General features: G+C 36.3%; 1 protein-coding gene across 5 annotated transcripts in view; it reads left to right on the forward strand.

Annotated features, from left to right (window-relative positions):
• The window catches only part of CSDE1 (cold shock domain containing E1), a 35818-nt gene that overhangs the window by 7472 nt on the left and 7185 nt on the right, over positions 1 to 21161 (forward strand). For 2 of the 5 annotated variants that reach the window (XM_082458373.1, XM_082458372.1), the window contains exons 2-13: positions 9506 to 9704; positions 10717 to 10826; positions 11942 to 12039; positions 14503 to 14584; positions 14921 to 15049; positions 15170 to 15295; positions 15948 to 16160; positions 17701 to 17841; positions 17927 to 18091; positions 19158 to 19265; positions 19860 to 20035; positions 20647 to 20759. In XM_082458373.1, coding sequence (XP_082314499.1) covers positions 9506 to 9704; positions 10717 to 10826; positions 11942 to 12039; positions 14503 to 14584; positions 14921 to 15049; positions 15170 to 15295; positions 15948 to 16160; positions 17701 to 17841; positions 17927 to 18091; positions 19158 to 19265; positions 19860 to 20035; positions 20647 to 20759 — 1660 coding nt within the window. Of the gene's footprint in view, positions 1 to 7706; positions 7854 to 9505; positions 9705 to 10716; positions 10827 to 11227; positions 11321 to 11941; positions 12040 to 14502; positions 14585 to 14920; positions 15050 to 15169; positions 15296 to 15947; positions 16161 to 17700; positions 17842 to 17926; positions 18092 to 19157; positions 19266 to 19859; positions 20036 to 20646; positions 20760 to 21161 lie in introns of all 5 variants that reach the window. The other 3 variants (XM_082458369.1, XM_082458370.1, XM_082458371.1) reach the window with 3 other exon arrangements.

Consider the following 21161-nt stretch of genomic DNA (forward strand, 5'->3'; position numbering starts at 1 on the left):
TAATTCTGGATTTCCTAATTACTTGGTTAAATTTAAAATCTTAATCTGTTTGCTTCTAAAGGTATTCTGAAAACAATTTATATTCTCAACTATTAGTCTGAAAATATCAACACTAGATTATTTTATTTATTGTCTTTTGTTAGATGACAATATTTATGCCCAAAACTGGGATTTTCCACCCCAGATTATATTTATTAATATACAGATCTCTTGATTTATTGGTCTCTTAGAAAAACTCCCTCTGTACTATTTAGAAGTTAGGTTTCAGTTAGGAGTGTCCTTTGTAGTCTTTGAGGTAACCTTGGGTAAAGAAAGCCTGCAGAGAAGGGACATTTGAAGGTGAGTTGTACTTTGTTAAGAGGGAGAAGAGTTTTTGGTAGAGGTATAGAAGTAACGGAATGAGCAGATTTGGGGAGATCTGAAAGCACGTGGTATATGTTGAGTAGTCTATAATGAACGGACTAGAGAATACAGTTTTGTGGGGCAGAGAGAATAACTGGAAAGGGAGGCTTGCTGGAGGCAGGTTCTACAGGGCCCACTCTACTTGACTTTATTTTTCAGGAAAGTTGTCAGCTGTTTATAAACAAGGGCGTAATGGATTTTGTATTTCAAACCTGAGATAGTTTATTGCTTCAGATTTTAAAGTTACATATTCATAAATGTATCTTTCAAAGACAAATGGTGCTACTTTTAAGGAATAGGCTGAGGATGGGAAGACCTGTTAGGAGTAATGGATAGAGTGTAAGGAAGATAAAAACTAGGGTAAAGGCAGAGAAAGAGGTAGACACTAGGTGTTTTAATGGTAGAAGTAATAGGACTGGTGACTAGTTGAATGGGAAGTTGAGGCTGGAGGGAATTGATTTAGTCTATCCAGTTGTCCAAGTTAGAAATCTTTGTTCATAGGAATAGGGAAGTTAAGGTAGGGATTTGTGGAAATCTCTTTTGTTTATTAGATAGTAATCTGAAGTTGAGAAAATATTCTAGTATGGACTGTTAAACAGTGGTTGTTTGGGGGAGGTAAGATTGTGAAGGGCAATTGTTCCTTTTTAATCTTTCGTTTCTAGAGTTTCTAAAATCAGCAGAAATAAAGGCTTGAAATTCAGAAAGGAGTCGTTACTTTATAGGTAATAACGGAAGAAGTACCAAAGAAGAGAATGTTGAAAGAAATAGGTAGTCCAGGTAGGAATGCCAAGGAAGAGAATTTCAAGAACTGGGTGGTAATCCTTTTGTAAAACGCTTCATTGATCAAAGGAGAGGGGGAATGAAAACAGACCACTCCTAGGTTGTTGTCCTATAAAAGCTTCATCACCATTACAAGAAGCAGTGGGCCTTTATCTCCAGTTTATTTAAAGGTTGAGGACCTGGCTGTGGTAATGACCTTACTGTGGACCAGAATTATTCCTTAATTTAAAACTGCCAGTAACGCCAATTTATTTAAATTATCCATAAACAGACATGTAATTACTCAGTATGAAGGTTATTGTATTATTTGCTTTTTTTGTTTGTTTCTTCCTACCTCATCTGATTTTTTAAAAAATAATTTTAGATTGGTACCAATTGTGCTGGGTTAGATAAAATAATGGGGATTGAAATTGTACAGCTCTGTCGTTACTATTCAGAAGGGTAAAAGATTAGATGCTACAGCTTTCATTGCATTGACATGAATTGTAGAGATGGATTTAAAGTAGAAGTGCTTTTTGTTTAGCCTAATCTTTGTATTCTGAGTATTAGTTTACTACAGGAACATCCCCCCCCCACCCGCCCCGGGGGTGGGGGTGGAGGTGGAGGTGGAGGTGGGGGGAAGCAAATCTGTAAGGAAACAAGACAGGGTGACTAGGAGAGGGCTGTTGACAACCTGTCCTAGAAGATCCCAGTTTAGTCATCGAACTTCTCAGCAAGCCTAAGCTCAAAAGCCGCTCCCTGCTCCTCCTGGCATCAGCTGAGCCATTGGCATTATTGGTACTGGCCACAGTGGCATCGCAGACCATTGTGAGAGAAAGCCATCATCTGCTACATGAACATTTTTAATGTGTAAATGCATGCATAGCTGTCAAAAGTTAAGTTATATAGATTAATTCACATATTTACAAACATAAATAACAGTTGGGGGGTTATTGACAGTGAACCATGTTCTGATTGTACAGTTGTGAATTATTCCATTTAAAACGAGTGCAGCTAAGGAGACAGATTTGGTAATGCAGTAGAACCACAGATTTTGTTTTTATTTATTTTTTTACTTTAATTTTTATTGGAGCATAGTTGTTTTACAATGTTATATTAGTTTCTTGCTGTACAGCAAAGTGAATCAGTCATACATATACATATATCCACCCTTTTTTAGATTTCCATCCCATTTAGGTCACCACAGAGCATTGAGTAGAGTTCCCTGTGCCATACAGTAGGTTCTCATTAGTTATTTATTTTATACATAGTAGTGTATATATGTCAGTCCCAGTCTTCCAATTCATCCCACCCTGCCCCTTCCCTCCTTGGTAACTATAAGTTTGTTCTCTACATCTGAGAACCACAGACTTTAAAAGAGCCTTTGTAAAAAACAGTAAAAGTAGTACATAATTAGGAATGAATAAAAATATTGAGTGGGATTGGCCTTAAAAAATATCAATGAATAAGGCTTATAAGTTTGTCATGTAAAGATAGACATGGATTGTTTTGATGAGTATTTTGATCAAAGACAGTTTAAGGTGACAAGAAGGAAAGCAAAGCTAGGAACATTAAAAGAAAACTAAAGCCCCAGGTGAATGAGAAGATAACAGGGTAACTTGGCTAGGGGTGTGGAGGCCTATGGTCAGGAACTGTAAATGTCTTGATTGATTTTCAAAGTCAGGTGTGCGAACTTTGGAGCCTGCTCTCCATCCCTAGCAAAAATCCAGGAGCAAATAAAAAATAAGATGTTTCAATAAGGAGATTTGACAGAGTATCTCTTGATAACATAGTGGTCAGTATGGAATATAGATTGGATTATAAGCATTAAAAGGCTTTGACTAATGGACTGATTTTCAGAGAGGTCTCCATATGTGTGCTGCCAGATTCTATTCTTGCTCTACTTTTTAAAAATATTTAGTAGTAAGTAGTTATGTGTGTGCTCTGTACTAAGCACCATTCCAGGCTTTTTGTATGAAGTAACTAACCCTGACCATCCCCACAACCCTGTGAGGTGGGTATTAAGGAAGGACACAGAATGCTTAAAAGACAGATTACAAAGGCTAATAATTTAAAATTATCCCTATAAATTGGAACTCCAGGTTAACTAAGAAAAGAAATTTAAAAGCATTAGATTAGTTTTTTCTTTAGTAACAAAAGATCAGTTATACAAGTACCAAAAGGAGAAAATCTGATTTTACTAATTTATTAAGGAGTAATAGAGTTTTGGTTTTTTTTTTTTTTAGTTATATAAAGTTACTCAAACTTTAGTCTACAGAATCAAGAAACATAATCACTCAGTGCTTTCTATATATTGGTCAGGGTACAGTAAGAATAGTAGTGAAATGTACTTCAGTGAATAATAATTTAGAACATACCCAGAAGACAGCAATTAGTCTGAAAAACAGTTGCATTCCGAAAACTGAAAGGAGCAAAGGAAGTTAAGGGGAAATATGTTTAGATTAAGAAAACAGTCATTTTCTAAAACTGTCATACAGTGAAATAGGTTGCCTTTTCTAAACTAATTCCTTTTCAGTGGGAGCCAAGCAGACTAGGTTAGGAAAAAGGGGGGAAAAACAACTCAGATGTTGCAAGAAGAAATTACGGAGCACAGAATTATGATTGTTTTTCCCCGCCTCCCAAGGGAATTTGGAAATCACGTAGGCCATCATTTTACATCCGCGGAAACAATCCCAGAGAAGTTTTAAAAAGTATGAGAAGCAAGACTAAAAGCCAGTCTTTTGATTCTAGTTCTGTGTTCTTTAGGGAACTTTAGTTGATTTCTTGAATTAGAAGTGAAGTTTAAATTTGACCTGTGATTCTTTCCAGTTCTCCTTTTTTTAAAAAAAAAAAAAAATCATTGTTAATGATTTTTTTTAATTTTTTTGGGCCGCGTTTGGGTCTTCGTTGCTGCGCATGAGCTTTCTCTAGTTACGGCGAGCGGCGAGCAGGGGCTACTCTTCATTGCAGTGCGCGGGCTTCTCATTGCGATGGCTTCTCGTTGCGGAGCGCGGGCTTAGTTGCTCCGCAGCATGTGGGAATATTCTTGCACTAGAGGTCGAACCCGTGTCCCCTGCATTGGCAGGCGGATTCTTAACCACTGCGCCACCAGGGAAGTCCCGTTAATGACTTTCTGATTAAAAACAAATACATAGAAAAGAGTAGAAAGTCTAAACTTGGTGTTGGGGATATTCGTCTGCTGTGTTCACTACTATACATGTGGAACCTAGAACAGTGCTGATGCATTGTAGGCATTCGAGTTCTGGTTTAGCGTATAAAGCAGTGGTTAAGAATGTGAGCCGTGGAGTGAGTACTGAGTTCTGTTCCCATTTACCATTTTTAGCTCTGTGCACTTAAAACACCATCGAAGTGTTACATTGCCTGTGAGCATTGAAGTAGACTTTCCTGGTCTTTCGTTTTTAAAATACAGTTAAAATCATATTATAGAAATATTTTTGTCATTATATAAATTACTATGAAACTTTAGATTGTTTCTGGGAATTTGTTATTAAAACATTTTAATGAACACATTTGTGCGTAAAGCCTTGTCCACATTTCACATTTCCCCAGGATAGGTTTCCTGCAGTGGAATTATTAAGGAAAGCACCTCCACATTTTGGTACTTGTGGTTAAACTGTATTTCAGAAAGGTTGCACCAGTTTGCCACCATGAAAATATATTAGCATGTTGTTCTTGACCTACTTTCTCAATTTTTTTAATCTTTTACCATCGATAGTTTGATAAATGAATAATTTGTTTTATCTAAATTTTTGCTTGCCAGAATTGAAGTTCATATGTTTTGTGTTTAATGAATGATCTTTTAAGACTTACTTGTTTTAATGTCTTTCCATAATTCAGCAAATGAGTGCTTACTATGTGCCAAGCACTGTCTAACACTAGGGATTTAGCTTTGAACAAAAAGCCCCTGCTCTCATAGAGCTTTATATTCTGGTAGTTTAATTCTTACTGATTTGCTTAAATTCTTTAATGATACACTCATATATTTACATTTGTGTTTGTTCTCTTTAGGTTTGAGTATAAAAGCTTATACTTCTTATGTAATCAAATATTGATCCTTTCCCTTGGCGTTTTTATCTATTGACTTTGAGCCTAGAAAGTCCCCCCTTCCAAAAACTTTATAAATGCATACATTTTTATTTAATATTTGTTAAGGCATTTAACACAGTTCATGTAGAATATATTTTTTGTATGCTGTGAGATGAGCAACTAAATTGATTTTCCCCCATTTAAAAAAAAGCCAAGTAACATTTACATACTGGTTCACCACCACCCCCCTTCTTTTGATGTTGTCTTTATGTTAATTTTTTATAAACAAGCATCTGTTGTTGAGCTGTCTACTTTTTCCATTCGATTTCTCTTTTTACGTAATTGGTTTTGTTTGTTTTGTTTTTTAAGGAACATCCATTTTATTTAATGATGCTTCTTTAAAGTTTTGATGGTGCTGGTTTTTAAAAAATTTAGCTGAACTATTAGGAATTCTTTTAAGGGTTAACATACTGTCTTATCTAAAGTTGCTTGAGTGATGTATGGGTTTCCCTTTTAAAAAAGTAGCCCTCAAATCAGATAAAGGCAAGAGAAAAATACCTAAGTCAGGAAAGGTGCTAGGAGAAAGGAGAGGTTCTGTTTCAATTCTGGTTTTTTTTTTTTTTTAGTTTTTTAATTCATTTTATTTATTTATTTTGGCTGCATTGGGTCTTTGTTGCTGGGCTTTCTCTAGTTGCGGCAAGCAGGGGGCCACTCTCCACTGCGGTGCACGGGCCTCTCATTGCGGTGGCCTCTCTTGTTGCGGAGCACGGGCTCTAGGTGCACAGGCTTCAGTAGTTGCAGCATGTGGGCTCAGTAGTTGTGGCTCGCAGGCTCTAGAGCGCAGGCTCAGTGGTTGTGGCGCACGGGCTCAGCTGCTCCACGGCATGTGGGATCCTCCCAGACCAGGGCTCGAACCCGTGTCCCCTGCATTGGCAGGCGGACTCCCAACCACTGCGCCACCAGGGAAGCCCTCAATTCTGTTTTGATGTGCACATCTAAAGGTGAGATGAGATGAGCAATATAGCCTAAATTCCAGTACACTTGTTGGGGAACAGTTTAGTCTTAGAAAGAAATAACAGCTGTAATCCCTTCTCATTCTGGTTCATTTTCCCTTAGGGTGAGAAGAACATGAGTCTTACCTCTTACTTTCAGCTAGGACTACTAGGACTGGAGACTTGAGAATGTGGTTTTTGCAGCTTCCTGGCCTGTGTATTACAGATCGTATCATTGCGTTCTTACTTGTATGGTGATAAGAACTAGTCTAAATGTGAAAAAAGCACAGCTTGAAAGTCATGATCTAAGTCAGTGATGGTGGAATAGTGGTCTTCAAATTAATTTGATCATACTGTTTAACAAGAAGAGCATGTATGGTCAATATGTACGTGTATATATTTATCAATTGTGTGATTATATTCCTCCATTTGCATTGTGAAGCAGTGGTACAAATAGGACAAAGGTGAAATAAGCAATATTGTGAAGATAGTGTACCTGTTAACAGTGTAGAAACTTTTCAACCCCACTAGAAATATATATATCTGGATGCTTAGTTTATAAGTGTTTAATTTAAAAACTTTATACTGTCATGAATTAATATCTGAGGGACAGTATGCATTTTATGTTTTATTGATACTGGTATAAGTCTGTATCATAGTCTTGATCTTAATGTTTTGTCAGACTTGTCAGATCTCATTAGATGGTCATTTGTTTCATAATGTGGAGGTACAAGAACTAATACTAGGATTAGAAGTGTTGGCTCCCAGTTCTCTGCCTTTGCTTGCTTTATTAGCATTATCTTCTAAGATTCTTCTGTGGGAATCTTTTTCAACAGTTTGTCTATTTGTGAGGGCAGTTTAGTTAAAATAGATAGCTAAATATGTACACTTAATTGGAGAGATGTAAACTTTAATATGCTGAAAGTAAATGAACGAGGGCTTCACTGTCAATCTCTTGTGAGGTTCTCCACTTTCCTCAGAATACTTAACTAATGTATGACATGTGATATGACCTGACATATCAACTCAGCAAGGCCTCTTCTATAAATACATAATAACCATTTGTAAAAGCTAGTTTTTATCTCTGGCCAAATATATATATTCTAGTTCAGATATTTTCTTCCTACACCCCATTAGATTATCCTGTGTGTACCCTACTTGAGGGAGACAAGTGATTGAGAATATTGGATTCTGTGTAAAGTTGTGGGACATTGAGAAGAAGTTGGGCTCAGTTGTCTTGCTGTAGCAACCACCAGAGTCCATATGGCATTTTTAAAATTGTAAATGTTATGGATTAGGGGTTAAGTAAGTGCTTTAAAAAATACATTTCAGTTTGACCGTTTAATGTTAATGCTATAATTTATTTTGTTGATAGAAATCTGATTAAATGAATTATATTTTGCTAAAGTAACTTAATGATAAATGTAAAGATACACAGGTTGACTGTCAAATGTGTGTTAAATTGTTATTGATCATAGTTGTAAACATTGTGCTATGTTATCACAGCTGTTTGAGATGGAGAACGTTTTTACTGTGTCATCAGATCCTCATCCCCCTCCTACAGCCCCTCCTTCACTTTCTTTACCTTTATCTTCATCTTCTACCTCATCTGGGACTAAAAAACAAAAGAGGACCCCCACGTATCAGAGATCTGTAAGTCAGGGAAGTAGTCATCCCCGCTTTTTTCTTTGTGTTAAGAGCATGACTAAGAAGGGCCACTCAGTTTGATTGAAATACCCTGCAAACTCACTTTCTAACTTCCCTAAGTATTTCCTTCACCTTGAATCTTGAAAGGTAAGTTTAGTAGTTTAGGCCTTGCTACTCAAAGTGTGTCCAAAAATCAGAAGTATTAGTATCACCTTGGGAGCTTGTTAGAAGTGGAGAATCTCAAACCCCTGCCGCTGAATCAGATTTTGTATTTTAACCAGATCACTGGGTAACTTCAGTTAGAGAAGCCCTAGTTTCGAGTCAGTATTGTAGAGGTAGACCTTCTTGGTTCAACTCCTCTGTCATTTGACTTTGGCAAGTCATTTAATCTGAATGTCTGTTTCATCATTGGTAAAATGGGGACAATATTACTTCCTCATGGGCCTTTGTAAAAATTAAATGAGTTAGTATACATCCGACACAAAACAGTGTCTAGCATGAATGAATTAGAACTTAACCACCTACAGATGTGATGGCTTTGATTTGCATGATTTGGCTATCCCACCCAGTGTTTAACTACTTAAAACTTGGGTTTATCTCTTTCTAGAATTTCAGTCATCTTTTTTTTCCTGATGAAAAATTTTTTTACTTGCCCAACGTCAAACTTAAAATGCTTATAAGTCAAATTTTCAATGAAAGGGTCTAAAACTACGTGTAAAGATGTGGATATGTTGCTATAGTAAATCAATTATAGACCTAACCTTTCCAAGGGATTTTGTCCTATTTCATGCTTCACTTAAATAAAATGAAATATCCAATGTTATAGACAGTATCTGATGATTAAATAGGTCCCAGTTCATTGCATTTAAATAGCCCTTCTGTTCACTAAAGAATGTTTTATTTTGCTTTATCTGACCATAGAAACAAATGACAGTATTTAGAGAGTTCAGTGTCTGAAACAGGTGAAAAGATTTAATTGTACCTGTGAAGTGATTGAAGATTTTTAGGATTCAAGAGCTTTTGTTGTCGGAGTTCTTAGAAAACTCTTGCTTTCTAACTCATTGTTTTGAGTCATCTTCCATTAAAGGACCTGAGCATGCATGCATTTTCTAGTTTGAAATAAGTATTGCATGGAAAGTTTCTTTTATTGTTTTAATCTCTACTAACTTAAATAATTGCCTTCAAGATGCACGGCTTACCAAATAGCATCAAGGTTTCTATTTACGTTTCAAAATAAGTATTAATAAATTTAATGAAATGTCTTGGTAGTTTGGGTTTCCATCTCTTGAATAGTAGTTACCTTTGTTCTGATATTGTTGTTTTAGTAATTTAGAGTTAATGTAAAGGCAACTTTTACTTATGTAGTTACTTTATCTTAATATTTAAACTCCACAAATTCTATTTGTTTGGTAAGTGAAAATTCTAGCATAAATTGAGGCAGTTCCTCCAAAATAATTTGAATTACTTCCTCTGAAATGTTTTATTAGCTAAATTAACATTTCAGTAATAAAAACACATAATCTTCCCTTTATTTGGTTTACCTTTATTTTCTTTGCCTTTTTATGTTAAAAATTCAGTGATTTGTTAATCAGACTTAGTAAGCTATGGAGGTAATATACAGATCTATATGTATTGAGTTCTTTCTTTTTTTAAAACAGATGAGCTTTGATCCAAATCTTCTCCACAACAATGGGCATAATGGGTACCCCAATGGTACTTCAGCAGCACTGCGTGAAACCGGGGTTATTGAAAAACTGCTAACCTCTTATGGATTTATTCAGTGTTCAGAACGTCAAGCTAGACTTTTCTTCCACTGTTCACAGTATAATGGCAACCTGCAGGACTTAAAAGTAGGAGGTAATCTGTTCGTTCTCCTTTTTATAAAACTAATCACAAATTTATCTTGCATATCAACTTACTCATGACAGTATTATGCTTTTGGCCTTTTAATTGTACCAATTACTGAAGTTTGTTTATATAAATTAGCAGAATCCTGATTTCTGTTGTGGTGGTAGTCTTTTTGAGGGATGAAAGAGTAATTGATTAAAAGATATCTTTGAATATTTTTTAAATAGACACTTGGTATATTTAATTGTTATTCCCCCAATAATGACTGTTTGGCTATATATTAGATTTTAAGCCAGTGAAAATATTAAACTTTATAATGTTAGTTTTAATTATTTTGCCAGGTACTAGTTTGAGTAGTACCTGAAAGAAATAACTCTTACAATGTCACCACTTGGACTATGTGGGAATTCATTTTGGCTGACAACACAGAAATTACTTTCACATGTGAAAATGTGTGGCTTATTAAAGGACTGAAGTTACAAGGTCTCAGTGTGTGTTTTTTTAAAATATCTTTGAGAAAAGAGAACAATAGTTACATGAATATTTGGCATACCAAATACTCTAAACTGTACGAGAGTGTTATTTTGGTTAATCCTGATTTTACAGATGAAGAAACTCAGGGTATAGAGGGATTTTGGGGGTGAGGGGGGAAGCTTGCCAAATCTCATCATTACATTGTGTCATTTGTAGTATGTGTAGGTGCCATGAAAACTAAGATATGGCTAGCTTAGTCTAAAGCAGTGGTTCTGAAACATTAGTGTGTATCAGAATTACCTACAAGGCTTGTTAAAACACAGATTGCTGTACGTGATGCCCAGAATTTGTTTTGGAGTAGGTCTGGAGTAGGGCCTGGGAATTTGCATTTCTGCTACACTCCAGGTGATGCTGCTGTTGGTCCAGGGACCACACTTTAAGAATCACCAGTCTAAGGAAACTCAAATACCTCATTAAGTTTAGCTTGAAAGTGAGATACCACTTTGCCAAAATTAGTCCAACAAACACAACACTCTCTTTGTTTTAGATGATGTTGAATTTGAAGTATCATCTGACCGGCGGACTGGGAAACCCATCGCTGTTAAACTGGTGAAGATAAAACAAGAAATCCTCCCTGAAGAACGAATTAATGGACAAGTTAGTGACTTAGATGCTTTATGTTTTCTTAGGGCCCTGCATTTGCATATCTTTCACATTAGAAAAGGAAGATTCTCCCCATCTCCTCAGTTTGCACGCAAGAGAGCTATAGTATATAAAAGTTACTATTTTAAAATTATATCAGAAGCACTGGCATTTCTTGACCTGAAATAAAAATTCGGTCAAGACTCAATTTGGGTTTTTGTATATAACCCTAAGTCTGTACTTACAGTCAGCTTATGTACTGTAAGTTTGAAACTTGGCAGCATGACATCCTCTTGTGGATCATATTAAAATGTATCCCTTTGTATAGTATAGAGGATATTAAAATTCAGTTTATATTGCACAGTGCTGCTCCTGAAATGATTAGCAATGGAAATTTTTTTTTTTTTGACTGGTAGGTTGTGTGCGCTGTTCCTCACAACTTAGAGAGTAAATCTCCAGCTGCCCCGGGTCAGAGTCCAACAGGGAGTGTATGCTACGAACGTAATGGGGTAAACTTGTGTATTTTTCTTAAACCTTTGCCTGATCCACCATGTGATCTATAAGCGTACTTTAAAATTCAAAATAGAAAACGTAAGCTGCAGTTGATAAAAATCAGTTTAAAATTTGGTTTTGAAGAGGCTTCGAGTGCAGCATTATCAAAAAATCTAAAAAGAAAAAAATCCATAGGACTTCCAAGTGTCTTAGCTTGCCCAAGTGTGACCTTAGTTAGAACATTAAGGTAAAATGCTTCTTTTACTCGCTTTTTTTGGGGGTTGTGGGAGGGGATCTTTTTTCTGGTTCCTTTTAAGCACTAACTCAGCTTTTTTGTTTGGAATGCCTTATATAAAAATTGTTTTTTTTGAGATGTAACTACAGCCTCTGGGCAAATGCTTCCACGTGTGTAAGCTTTTTGAAGTTGGATTGCTGCTCAGCTGTGGACTCGCAGAAGTCATCAGCACCTTGGAGGGGAAGTGTGTTTATGTGAATAAACTATGTACTTGTCAAAAGGCATTTAATTTTAAGAAATTTGGCTTTAAATGCCAGTTTAAGAAGTATTTAACAAAGTAAATCACAGTATACACTGAACATGCATCCTGCCAGTATAGTAATAATAACTTATTAATTCACAGGAAGTGTTTTATCTGACTTACACCCCTGAAGATGTTGAAGGGAACGTTCAGCTGGAAACTGGAGATAAAATAAACTTTGTAATTGATAACAATAAACAGTAAGTTCTTTTTTCCCACCTAAGTGGTTTGTTTTTTTTTTTTTTTCCTTTTACAATAAATTTGAAGCAAGTCAAAAACCTAACTTGTAAATCTGGATAATTTTCATGATCTTTTAAATTTTTATTCATCAGCTAAGCATTTGAGCGTCAGTTCTATGACAGGCACTGTGCAGGGTGTCAGAGATAGGAGCATAATTAAAACATGGTCAGAACTTTCAAGGAACTATTCTAGAGATCAGTGAAGGTTTTGCCATAGCAGCAGTGCTTGAGGTAAGCTTTAAGACGAGGAAGTCACTAGGGAGATGAGAAAAACATTCTGGATAGAGGAAGTATCATTTGGGGGAAGAGGCCAAAAGTTGGAGTTGATTGAATTGACTGGATCATGGAAAGATGAAGTTTGAACTTTATTCATTAGTCACAGGTGTCTTTGAAGGATTTTAAATGAGGAAGTGTGATTGGTTTCTATTGTTGGAAGTGGTGGAGATGGTAGGCTTTCAGAGAGTAGGGATGCTATAGACTAGAGGCAGAGTTATGAGAATATGAAAGATGAGGGTCTAGTATAGACAGGCCAGGGGTGTTTGGATATAAAAGTCAAGTCACATTGAGAAGATAAAATCACGAAGTTTTATAACTTTTTAGATAGAGGTGTGTATTAGAACTAAGGGAAGGGGAGTCCCAAATGCTATTTTTCTGGCTTGGGCTACTGGGCAGATAATGATACCATTAACTGGACTAAGGAGGTACAGCAGAAAGTATTAAGGGTGGGAGAAGAATTGTGCTTATTTTGGCATTTTGAATTTGAGGTGTCTGTGGGGGAAGATATTGAATATGTAGTTGCATATATAGATCTGAACAAGCTAGTTAGGGGCAGGAGATAGAGCTGTTGAATTCATTGGCATAAGCAGTTAAGGAAAGTGTAGATAAGAAAGCCCAGGGATGATTATTTTTATTTTGGAGTGGGAGAAACAGATACAAGTACAGAAGGAAGTTAAAAACAGGAGAAAGTGCTGGGAATGGACTTTGAATGGCAGTACAGAAAGAAAAGTCCCAAGAGTGTGCAGAATTATTAGCCTTGAACCTTACCTCTTGTCAGACTAGAAGGAATCGAATTGAGTTGTAGATTGATACTAGTAGTGCTAGTCTGAGGCCTCAATTTAATGTCAAGTTAGGAAACTTGGGAATAGGGCTTGAGTTTGAGGTGGATGGGGAGCCAATGAAAGGGCTTTATTTAATCTTAATAAGTTCTTGAATGTGCTAAGAACTTGTACTAAATATTTTATGTACAGTTGTTAATCCTCAAAACAGCCTCATCTGGTAAGTTTCTTCATCTGTAAAATGAGGTATGTTCTCATAAAGTAACTTGCCTAAAGTCATACAGCTTTTAAATTGATGTTTGAATCCCAATCTGGCTCTAAATAAAGCCTTTTCACTGTAGTAAGTTGCAAGAGCAAATAGGATTTTTCCAGTGTCTTTGTTAGTCTGTTAAATTTTTGAAATAAAAAAAGCACAATTGGGCGACAATTTGTCCATGAAGAATTAAGGGAAGTAATTAGTTGGTCTGCAGATCTTATAAACAACACCAACAAACACTATTACATCTTACACTGTATGTGCCATCTTTAAAATGAAATCTGATTTACATTGCTGCTATAGGAATATGTGATGTCTGTTTTCAGTGGAGGTGAACGTCCCTTTTTTTTTTTTAATTAAATTTATTTATTTATGGCTGTGTTGGGTCTTCGTTGCAGTGGCGGGCTTCTCATTGCAGTGGCTTCTCTCGTTGCAGAGCAACTGCTCTAGGCTCGTGGGCTTCAGTAGTTGTGGCACACAGGCTTAGTTGCTCCATGGCATGTGGGATCTTCCTGGACCAGGGCTCGAACCCCTGTCCCCTGCATTGGCAGGCGGTTTCTTAACCACTGGGCCACCAGGGAAGTCCTGAATGTCACTTTTCTAAAGCATAGCAAGTATCTCCTATAATCACTGCATTTACTCATGTTTCTTTTATGACTGTTTAATCAGAAATAATTGATGGGATAGCTACTAAATTCAGTATTCATTGCAAACAGGACCATCTCTTATTTATCTCTTTATTCCCTGTACCTTTGTTTGCAGCATATAATACCTAGTCAGTGTTTGTTCATATAATGGCCTTTCTAAAACTTTAGCATTCCGCATCTGGTTGCAACCAATTTGTGGGCATATTTCAGCAGTCTGAGAGAGAAACGATGACATGTATGTGTGCCCAATTTAAAAGGCTAGGGAGTTTGCGCAAAACTCCTTTGCATATGAAGCCATATGAAAAGGATTATGTATTATAAAACCTTATATTACTGATGATACAGAATTCTTGAGGCCTCAGAAAACTAGTTTATTGTTTCTCTAAACTCATCATGTCTAACCAAGCCAATGCATTTTTCACCCCTCTTTGGTCCCCACCGTCCCCACCCAATTCTTTTGTTCTAGTACTGGTGCTGTAAGTGCTCGTAATATTATGCTGTTGAAAAAGAAACAAGCTCGCTGTCAGGGAGTAGTTTGTGCCATGAAGGTAAGTGTCGATCATATTTGAGAAACTTTAGTTTTTTCTTTGACCGCTTTAAGTCTTTCAAACCCAAGCCTTTTGTTTTTCCTCTTTATCTTTCCTTTAAAAATATTTAATTGTTAACGTCAGAAGTAATTTCTTAAAATTCCTTGGTTACTAATTATGTTCTTTAAAATGGGCCATTTAATTGATGATATTAATATTAGACTTTAACAAGTAATATTGTTTCCACTGGCATATAATTTTATGAAAAGGCTTATTGATTGTAAATTGTAATCATAAATATGTTCACGGAATAGTACATAATATTCCTGCTGTTTCTTCATATTTGTTTGGCTTTAGGATGCGTTTGGCTTTATTGAAAGAGGTGATATTGTAAAGGAGATATTCTTTCACTATAGTGAATTTAAGGGTGACTTAGAAACCTTGCAGCCTGGAGATGACGTGGAATTCACAATCAAGGACAGAAATGTAAGATAGTTGAATAACTTGATCTTTGGCCTTCTTTTAAGATAAGTAGTGAGTTAAAATTTTAGGAAACACTTAAAGTGATATGGTTCCCCTCGCCCTCTCCACTCCCTTCTGATCTAGGGTAAAGAAGTTGCAACAGATGTCAGACTATTGCCTCAAGGAACAGTCATTTTTGAAGATATCAGCATTGAACATTTTGAAGGAACTGTAACCAAAGTTATCCCAAAAGTACCCAGTAAAAACCAGGTAAATAGTGTTTTTTCAGAAGAGTCATCTTATGCCTCATCAGTAATAGAATAATACGGTATGGTATACAGAAGTTTCATTACTTTCAATTAATGTAATTTTGTGACAGTGGAGCAATTAAGTATTTAATGTGTGTAATTAACTAAATGAGAAACCATCAGTACATCCATGAATATGTTTTTCTTCTCGTTTTTTTTTTTGTTGTTTTTTTGTTTTTTTTAAACTGGGTGATATGGAGAAGGGGGCAAAAAAAATGCTGGTTAGATTGGGAAAAAATTCATGTGTGCATGCGTGCATCCCAGTTTGGTTTTTTTTCCTGTTGTTGGTGGGTGGGGGTGGGGTAGGGTGAAGAGATGAGACCAGTGGTGTCATTGCTAAGGAAATGTAGAACATAAAAGACTGAAATTCTTTTCCTTAAATAAAATCTCTCAGTATCAGAGTGCAGGATCTTAATTGCAGTATCATGATTTTATGGTTGTGTCATGTGACCATAGAACACAAACCTTTCAAATTGGACTTACGTTATCAGCACCTTTTTTTCCTTTAGGGAGCTGTTATAAATAACATGGGTTTGCTGTGTGTTCTTCTTGTTTGACTTAGAACTAGGAAGGGTGAGAAATCTCCAGCTAAAATAGTTTTTCCTTTTCATCAGAATGACCCATTGCCAGGACGCATCAAAGTTGATTTTGTGATTCCTAAAGAACTTCCCTTTGGAGACAAAGATACGAAATCCAAGGTGACCCTGCTGGAAGGCGACCATGTTAGGTTTAATATTTCAACAGACCGTCGTGACAAATTAGAACGAGCAACCAACATAGAAGTTCTATCAAATACATTTCAGTTCACTAATGAAGCCAGAGAAATGGTAAGTGTTGGATATTATTAGATACGTACCCAATCTTGGAGGCAGCAGGGCAATGTTATAGTCAAGTTTGTAATATGGTATTGAACATTCTTTGAGTTTTGACAGTATTGGGCAATTACCTTATTAAGGTGATTGAGAACACAGCCACTTGAGTCAATCTGGGTTTGACACTTAGCTCTGCCAGTTACCTTGAAATAGATGTGAGAAAATTTTAGAATTAAAATCTGGAGAGGATGATTTCTAAGGTCTTTTGAGAGTCAGTGATTCTCTGGCCCTTAAATATGAAGACTGAGAAGATTTAAGTTCATCATTGTAGAAAGTAGATCTTTCCAGACTGTTCCATAAAATGTTTAGTGAACACTAGGTTAAACAAAGTAGGTTTTGTTTCTTTCGTTTTTACAGCAGGACTTTGCAAATTCTTTTCAGCGAATATATGTCTGGAAATGATAGATGCCAGAATTGTTGCCGAAACATATTTTACAAGTTTTCGTGAATTAACTTTATCAGGTGTAATTTACATTTACTTCTGTTTGGAGTCATAACATCTGCAGTATAACTCAGTGTTGTCAGTAGAACTGGATACATTCAATGAAAATTTAAGTTTCTTGAAACTTTTTAACCGTTAGGAGAACTGATCTTGTTTGACATTTGCAGTGTGCTTTAAACTTTAATGCATGTTTAGTTTCTTAGATCTGTTTTGCTTTACAGCATGGAGTACATTGTTGAATAGCTTGCTTACCATCAGGGTATAGCAAGGATTAAATGTCAGTATTGTTTAGGCTATATTCAAAACTGATTATAGAATAATCGTCTCTGTAATATGTAAATATGCAATATGTAAGTCATTGGTGGGTTGATAATTGTATTTTAGTAAGTATTTCAGTACTTGCCATGTGCCAGTTACTCTGGATATAATGCCCTTACAGAGCTGATAATTTAGTATGAGGGAAAAAAACATGAGGATAGAACTTCATATATTTTATTTTTCAGACCTAAATCTGAAGTCCTCCTGTGCCTAAACTCACAAATTTTTGAGGTAGAGATTAGAGAGTTGCCTTTAGTTGACTTCTGAGGTATTTGGAGTATTGTTCTGTAGATTTTTAATTTCTGGAAGTTACAGTGTCATAAAGCTTCGGCATTATTTGGAATCCTGGTTTTTGCCACTTACTAGCTGTGTGCTTTGGGCAAATTGCTTAACCTCTTTCAACCTCAGTTTCCTCTCCTTGTAAAACAATATTTTTCACAGAATTGAAAATTAAATGGAATATGTTGTATGCATTTACTTCAAAAATGATAATTTTTCTAGTGCGTATTGGCCAAGGAGTAGCATCTGGGGAGTTTCAGGCAATTGCTTAGAGATTAATTTACTTTATTGAAATCAGTGAGTTTGTATTTAAGTGGAAAAATTAAAATGTGGGTACAAAATTTGGCTATTTAATACAGAGAATTCCTAATGAATTTAACTTGATGATACTTCCAAACTTGAATGTTGTTGTCTTGACAGTCTTCACAGCCAGTGAAAGTAATGTTTTGGTTTCAGGGTGTAATTGCTGCCATGAGAGATGGTTTTGGTTTCATCAAGTGTGTGGATCGTGATGCTCGTATGTTCTTCCACTTCAGTGAAATTCTGGATGGGAACCAGCTCCATATTGCAGATGAAGTAGAGTTTACTGTGGTTCCTGTGAGTAGTTTTTGAGAAAAGTATGGGAGGTTTTCTTGATCCTTCCTTTTTTGGTTTTAAAGTTACTTTTGTTTATCATTTGTAGGATATGCTCTCTGCCCAAAGAAATCATGCTATTAGGATTAAAAAACTTCCCAAGGGCACGGTTTCGTTCCACTCCCATTCAGATCATCGTTTTCTGGGCACCGTAGAAAAAGAAGCCACTTTTTCCAATCCTAAAACCACTAGCCCAAATAAAGGCAAAGAAAAGGTAAGTTTTAATCAAAATGATATTTGCAGTTCTTTATTCCTCTTCTGCTTAAAGGCAGCCACTGTCCCCACAATAATGGAGTATTGTCTCTTTCAGAATTCCCTGTAATATTAACAGTGAACTAATCTAAAGCAAGGTTTTTAATCTCATCAATATTAACATTTTGAGCTGGATAATTCTTTGGGTGGGAGGAGGTGGGGACCTGTTCTTTGCATTTGGGGATGTTTAGCAGCATCCCTGGCCCACTAGAGGCCAGTACCTCTTCTTCTTCTCATGTACAACAGCCAGACATGTCTCCAGAATCTGCCAGATGTCCCCTAATCACCCCCAGTTTAGCATCGCTCATCTAAAATGATAGTACTTGTCATCCAAGCAATTTAAAACTTTGAAATTTTGGTAGACTCAGTTCACACATTTGAACTCCATTTATTGAAAAATCCACTAAATCCGTAAATATGAAGCTATCCATAAGATGACCTCTGCTCTTAAGTAAATAACAAGACTTGTATAGAAGCAGGTGATTCAACAATGTTAAATGCTGCTATAAAAGGTCAATGAGAGAGCTTTGGCAAAAATTAATTCTAAACTGGCAGGATCTGGGATGGTTTCACTAAGGCATTGACATTTAATAGGTGGAGATAAATGAGGAAAGGATATTCCTCACTGAATAGAGGTACAGATGAGAAAAATTCAGGGTTTCTTTATAAAACACTAATTAGTTTGACAGGAAGATAGGGCTTCTTTTTGGGAGGGGGAGGTGATTTCTGATTGGCCGTGAAAACTGAAGAATAGGCATGTTGTCAGTAAGCGCTCCCTCCTCAACATTAAAATTAGGTTAAGACTTTTAAGACCAAATTAGGCAGACTGAGTCAGCCCTGGGTTAAAAGGCAAGACCATCTATTATCCATATGAAAAATACATATTTTAGAGAACCCTAGATAGGAAATTTCTACAGCTGTACCAGTTCTTTGGCTCAGGAGTCTGTAATAATTGCAATTGTGCTTATATTGTTTTTTTGGTGGTGGTTCTTGATTCTTTTCATTGTTTTCTGACTGTATTTCTTTAGGAGGCTGAGGATGGTATTATTGCTTATGATGATTGTGGGGTGAAATTGACTATTGCTTTTCAAGCCAAGGATGTGGAAGGATCTAATTCTCCTCAGATAGGAGACAAGGCAAGATAATTCTGCTTATTTGAGAGAGGAGGGAGGGTTAAAGGTTATCATCTTTATCATAAATCCTGAAAAATGGTTTCTTTAAATTTTATCAAGTTTTGCTAACATTCTTACAAGTTTAATATATGAACATCTTCCTATTTAAAAGCAGCTTATTCAATAAGAACAGGGTGTAGCAAGCTTTTTGTTAAAGCTTTTTGAGGAATTAGTATTTAAGCATTAGATATGTCAAAAGCAATTACCTTATATAAAATTAATAATATTGGTAAGAAAGTTAAAACAGTCACTGAAGCATTATCAGAATAAAATCACGCCAAAGGTTTTTATATTGCTGTTCATTTTTGTCATACTTAGTGTGTCTGGTTTTCCAATTGACCTCCTTTAGAGAAATTAAGAATCTATAAGGAATACACACTGGAGAGCAAAACTTGATCCTTGTGAAAAGTGGAATGAGAAGTAGAAGTGATAGTTCTCGTTCCATCAGAGTATTTATAAAAAGGATATTTAGAGTGGAAAGCAAGGTCTGGGGGAGTTGTCATTTCCACTTGGCGTGAAACCCGACATGATACTAATGAGCGTCGTTATTTTTCACAGGTTGAATTTAGTATTAGTGACAAACAGAGGCCTGGACAGCAAATTGCAACTTGTGTGCGACTCTTAGGTCGTAATTCCAACTCCAAGAGGCTCTTGGGTTATGTGGCAACTTTGAAGGATAATTTTGGATTTATTGAAACAGCCAATCATGATAAGGAAATCTTTTTCCATTACAGGTGAGGAATGCCTTTTAGGAACTTAGAGCTTACAATCCATTCTTTGGTTTTGGAGTCAAAAACATTAGTATTGGGTAGTTATGTATTTTTTAATCTCAGATTTCGTATTGGTGAAATTTTGGCAATATATAAGGTTAACTGTCTACCTCTGTAGAGAAAACATGTGGTCAAAAGATACAGAAAGACCTGTACCTGCTTTGATCATTGGATAGGAGCCTTTCTGCATCAGTAAAAGAATACAGTTTTATGTGTTGCTACCAGAGAGTTGTATATTTGATTTGGTGTTATAGTATAGTATAGTGGTTAAGAGCATGGGCTCTTAGAACCGTACAGTTCCAGTTTGAATCCAGGCTCTGCTGCTTAGTACCTGTGTAAGTTTTATCGAATGAAAATAACCTCCTGTCATCTTAGTTTCGTTATCTTGAAGCTGAGGATAATGGTACCTCTTCATAGGATGTTTCTGAAGATTATATGAGTCAGTGCTTAAAACAGTATCCAGCTTAAGTAAGCACACCATGAATATTATAATAGAAGAAATAAAGGCTACTTGCTACTGTTGATGTTTGTGGTAAATGCTTATTCAAATGTCATTTCCTTCCCCTCCCCTGCAGTGAGTTCTCTGGTGATGTTGATAGCCTGGAACTGGGGGACATGGTCGAGTACAGCTTGTCCAAAGGAAAAGGCAACAAAGTCAGTGCAGAAAAAGTGAACAAAACACACTCAGGTAGTGAATTGTGACTTCTGATTATTAGGCCTATGTTTTGAGTAGGAGGGTGAGGGGTAGGGTGGGAGAGGGAGAGAAAAGCCTATTGTTCTAGATCAGTGTTTCTTCAGGTGTGATCCCCAGATCCAGCAGCATCACCTGGCCACTTGTTAGAAATACAAGTTGTCTGACCCCACCCCAGACCTACCAAAACTTTGGAGATGGGCAGTCTGTTTTAACAAATCCTTCAGGTGGTTCTGATGAACACTGAAGTTTGAGAACCATTGTTCTAGATTTTCTAGGTCATTTGCTTTGAGTTTATTATCAGTTCAATATCTCTTTTTAAAAATAACCCCAAGATAATAAATCTCCATGGGATTGGGGGGGGGAGGCATTCCTCTAGAAGACAGTTTTGGAGAAGGA

This window comes from Balaenoptera physalus (assembly GCF_965194825.1).
Source record: "Balaenoptera physalus genome assembly, chromosome: 1".
Lineage (NCBI taxonomy): Eukaryota > Metazoa > Chordata > Mammalia > Artiodactyla > Balaenopteridae > Balaenoptera > Balaenoptera physalus.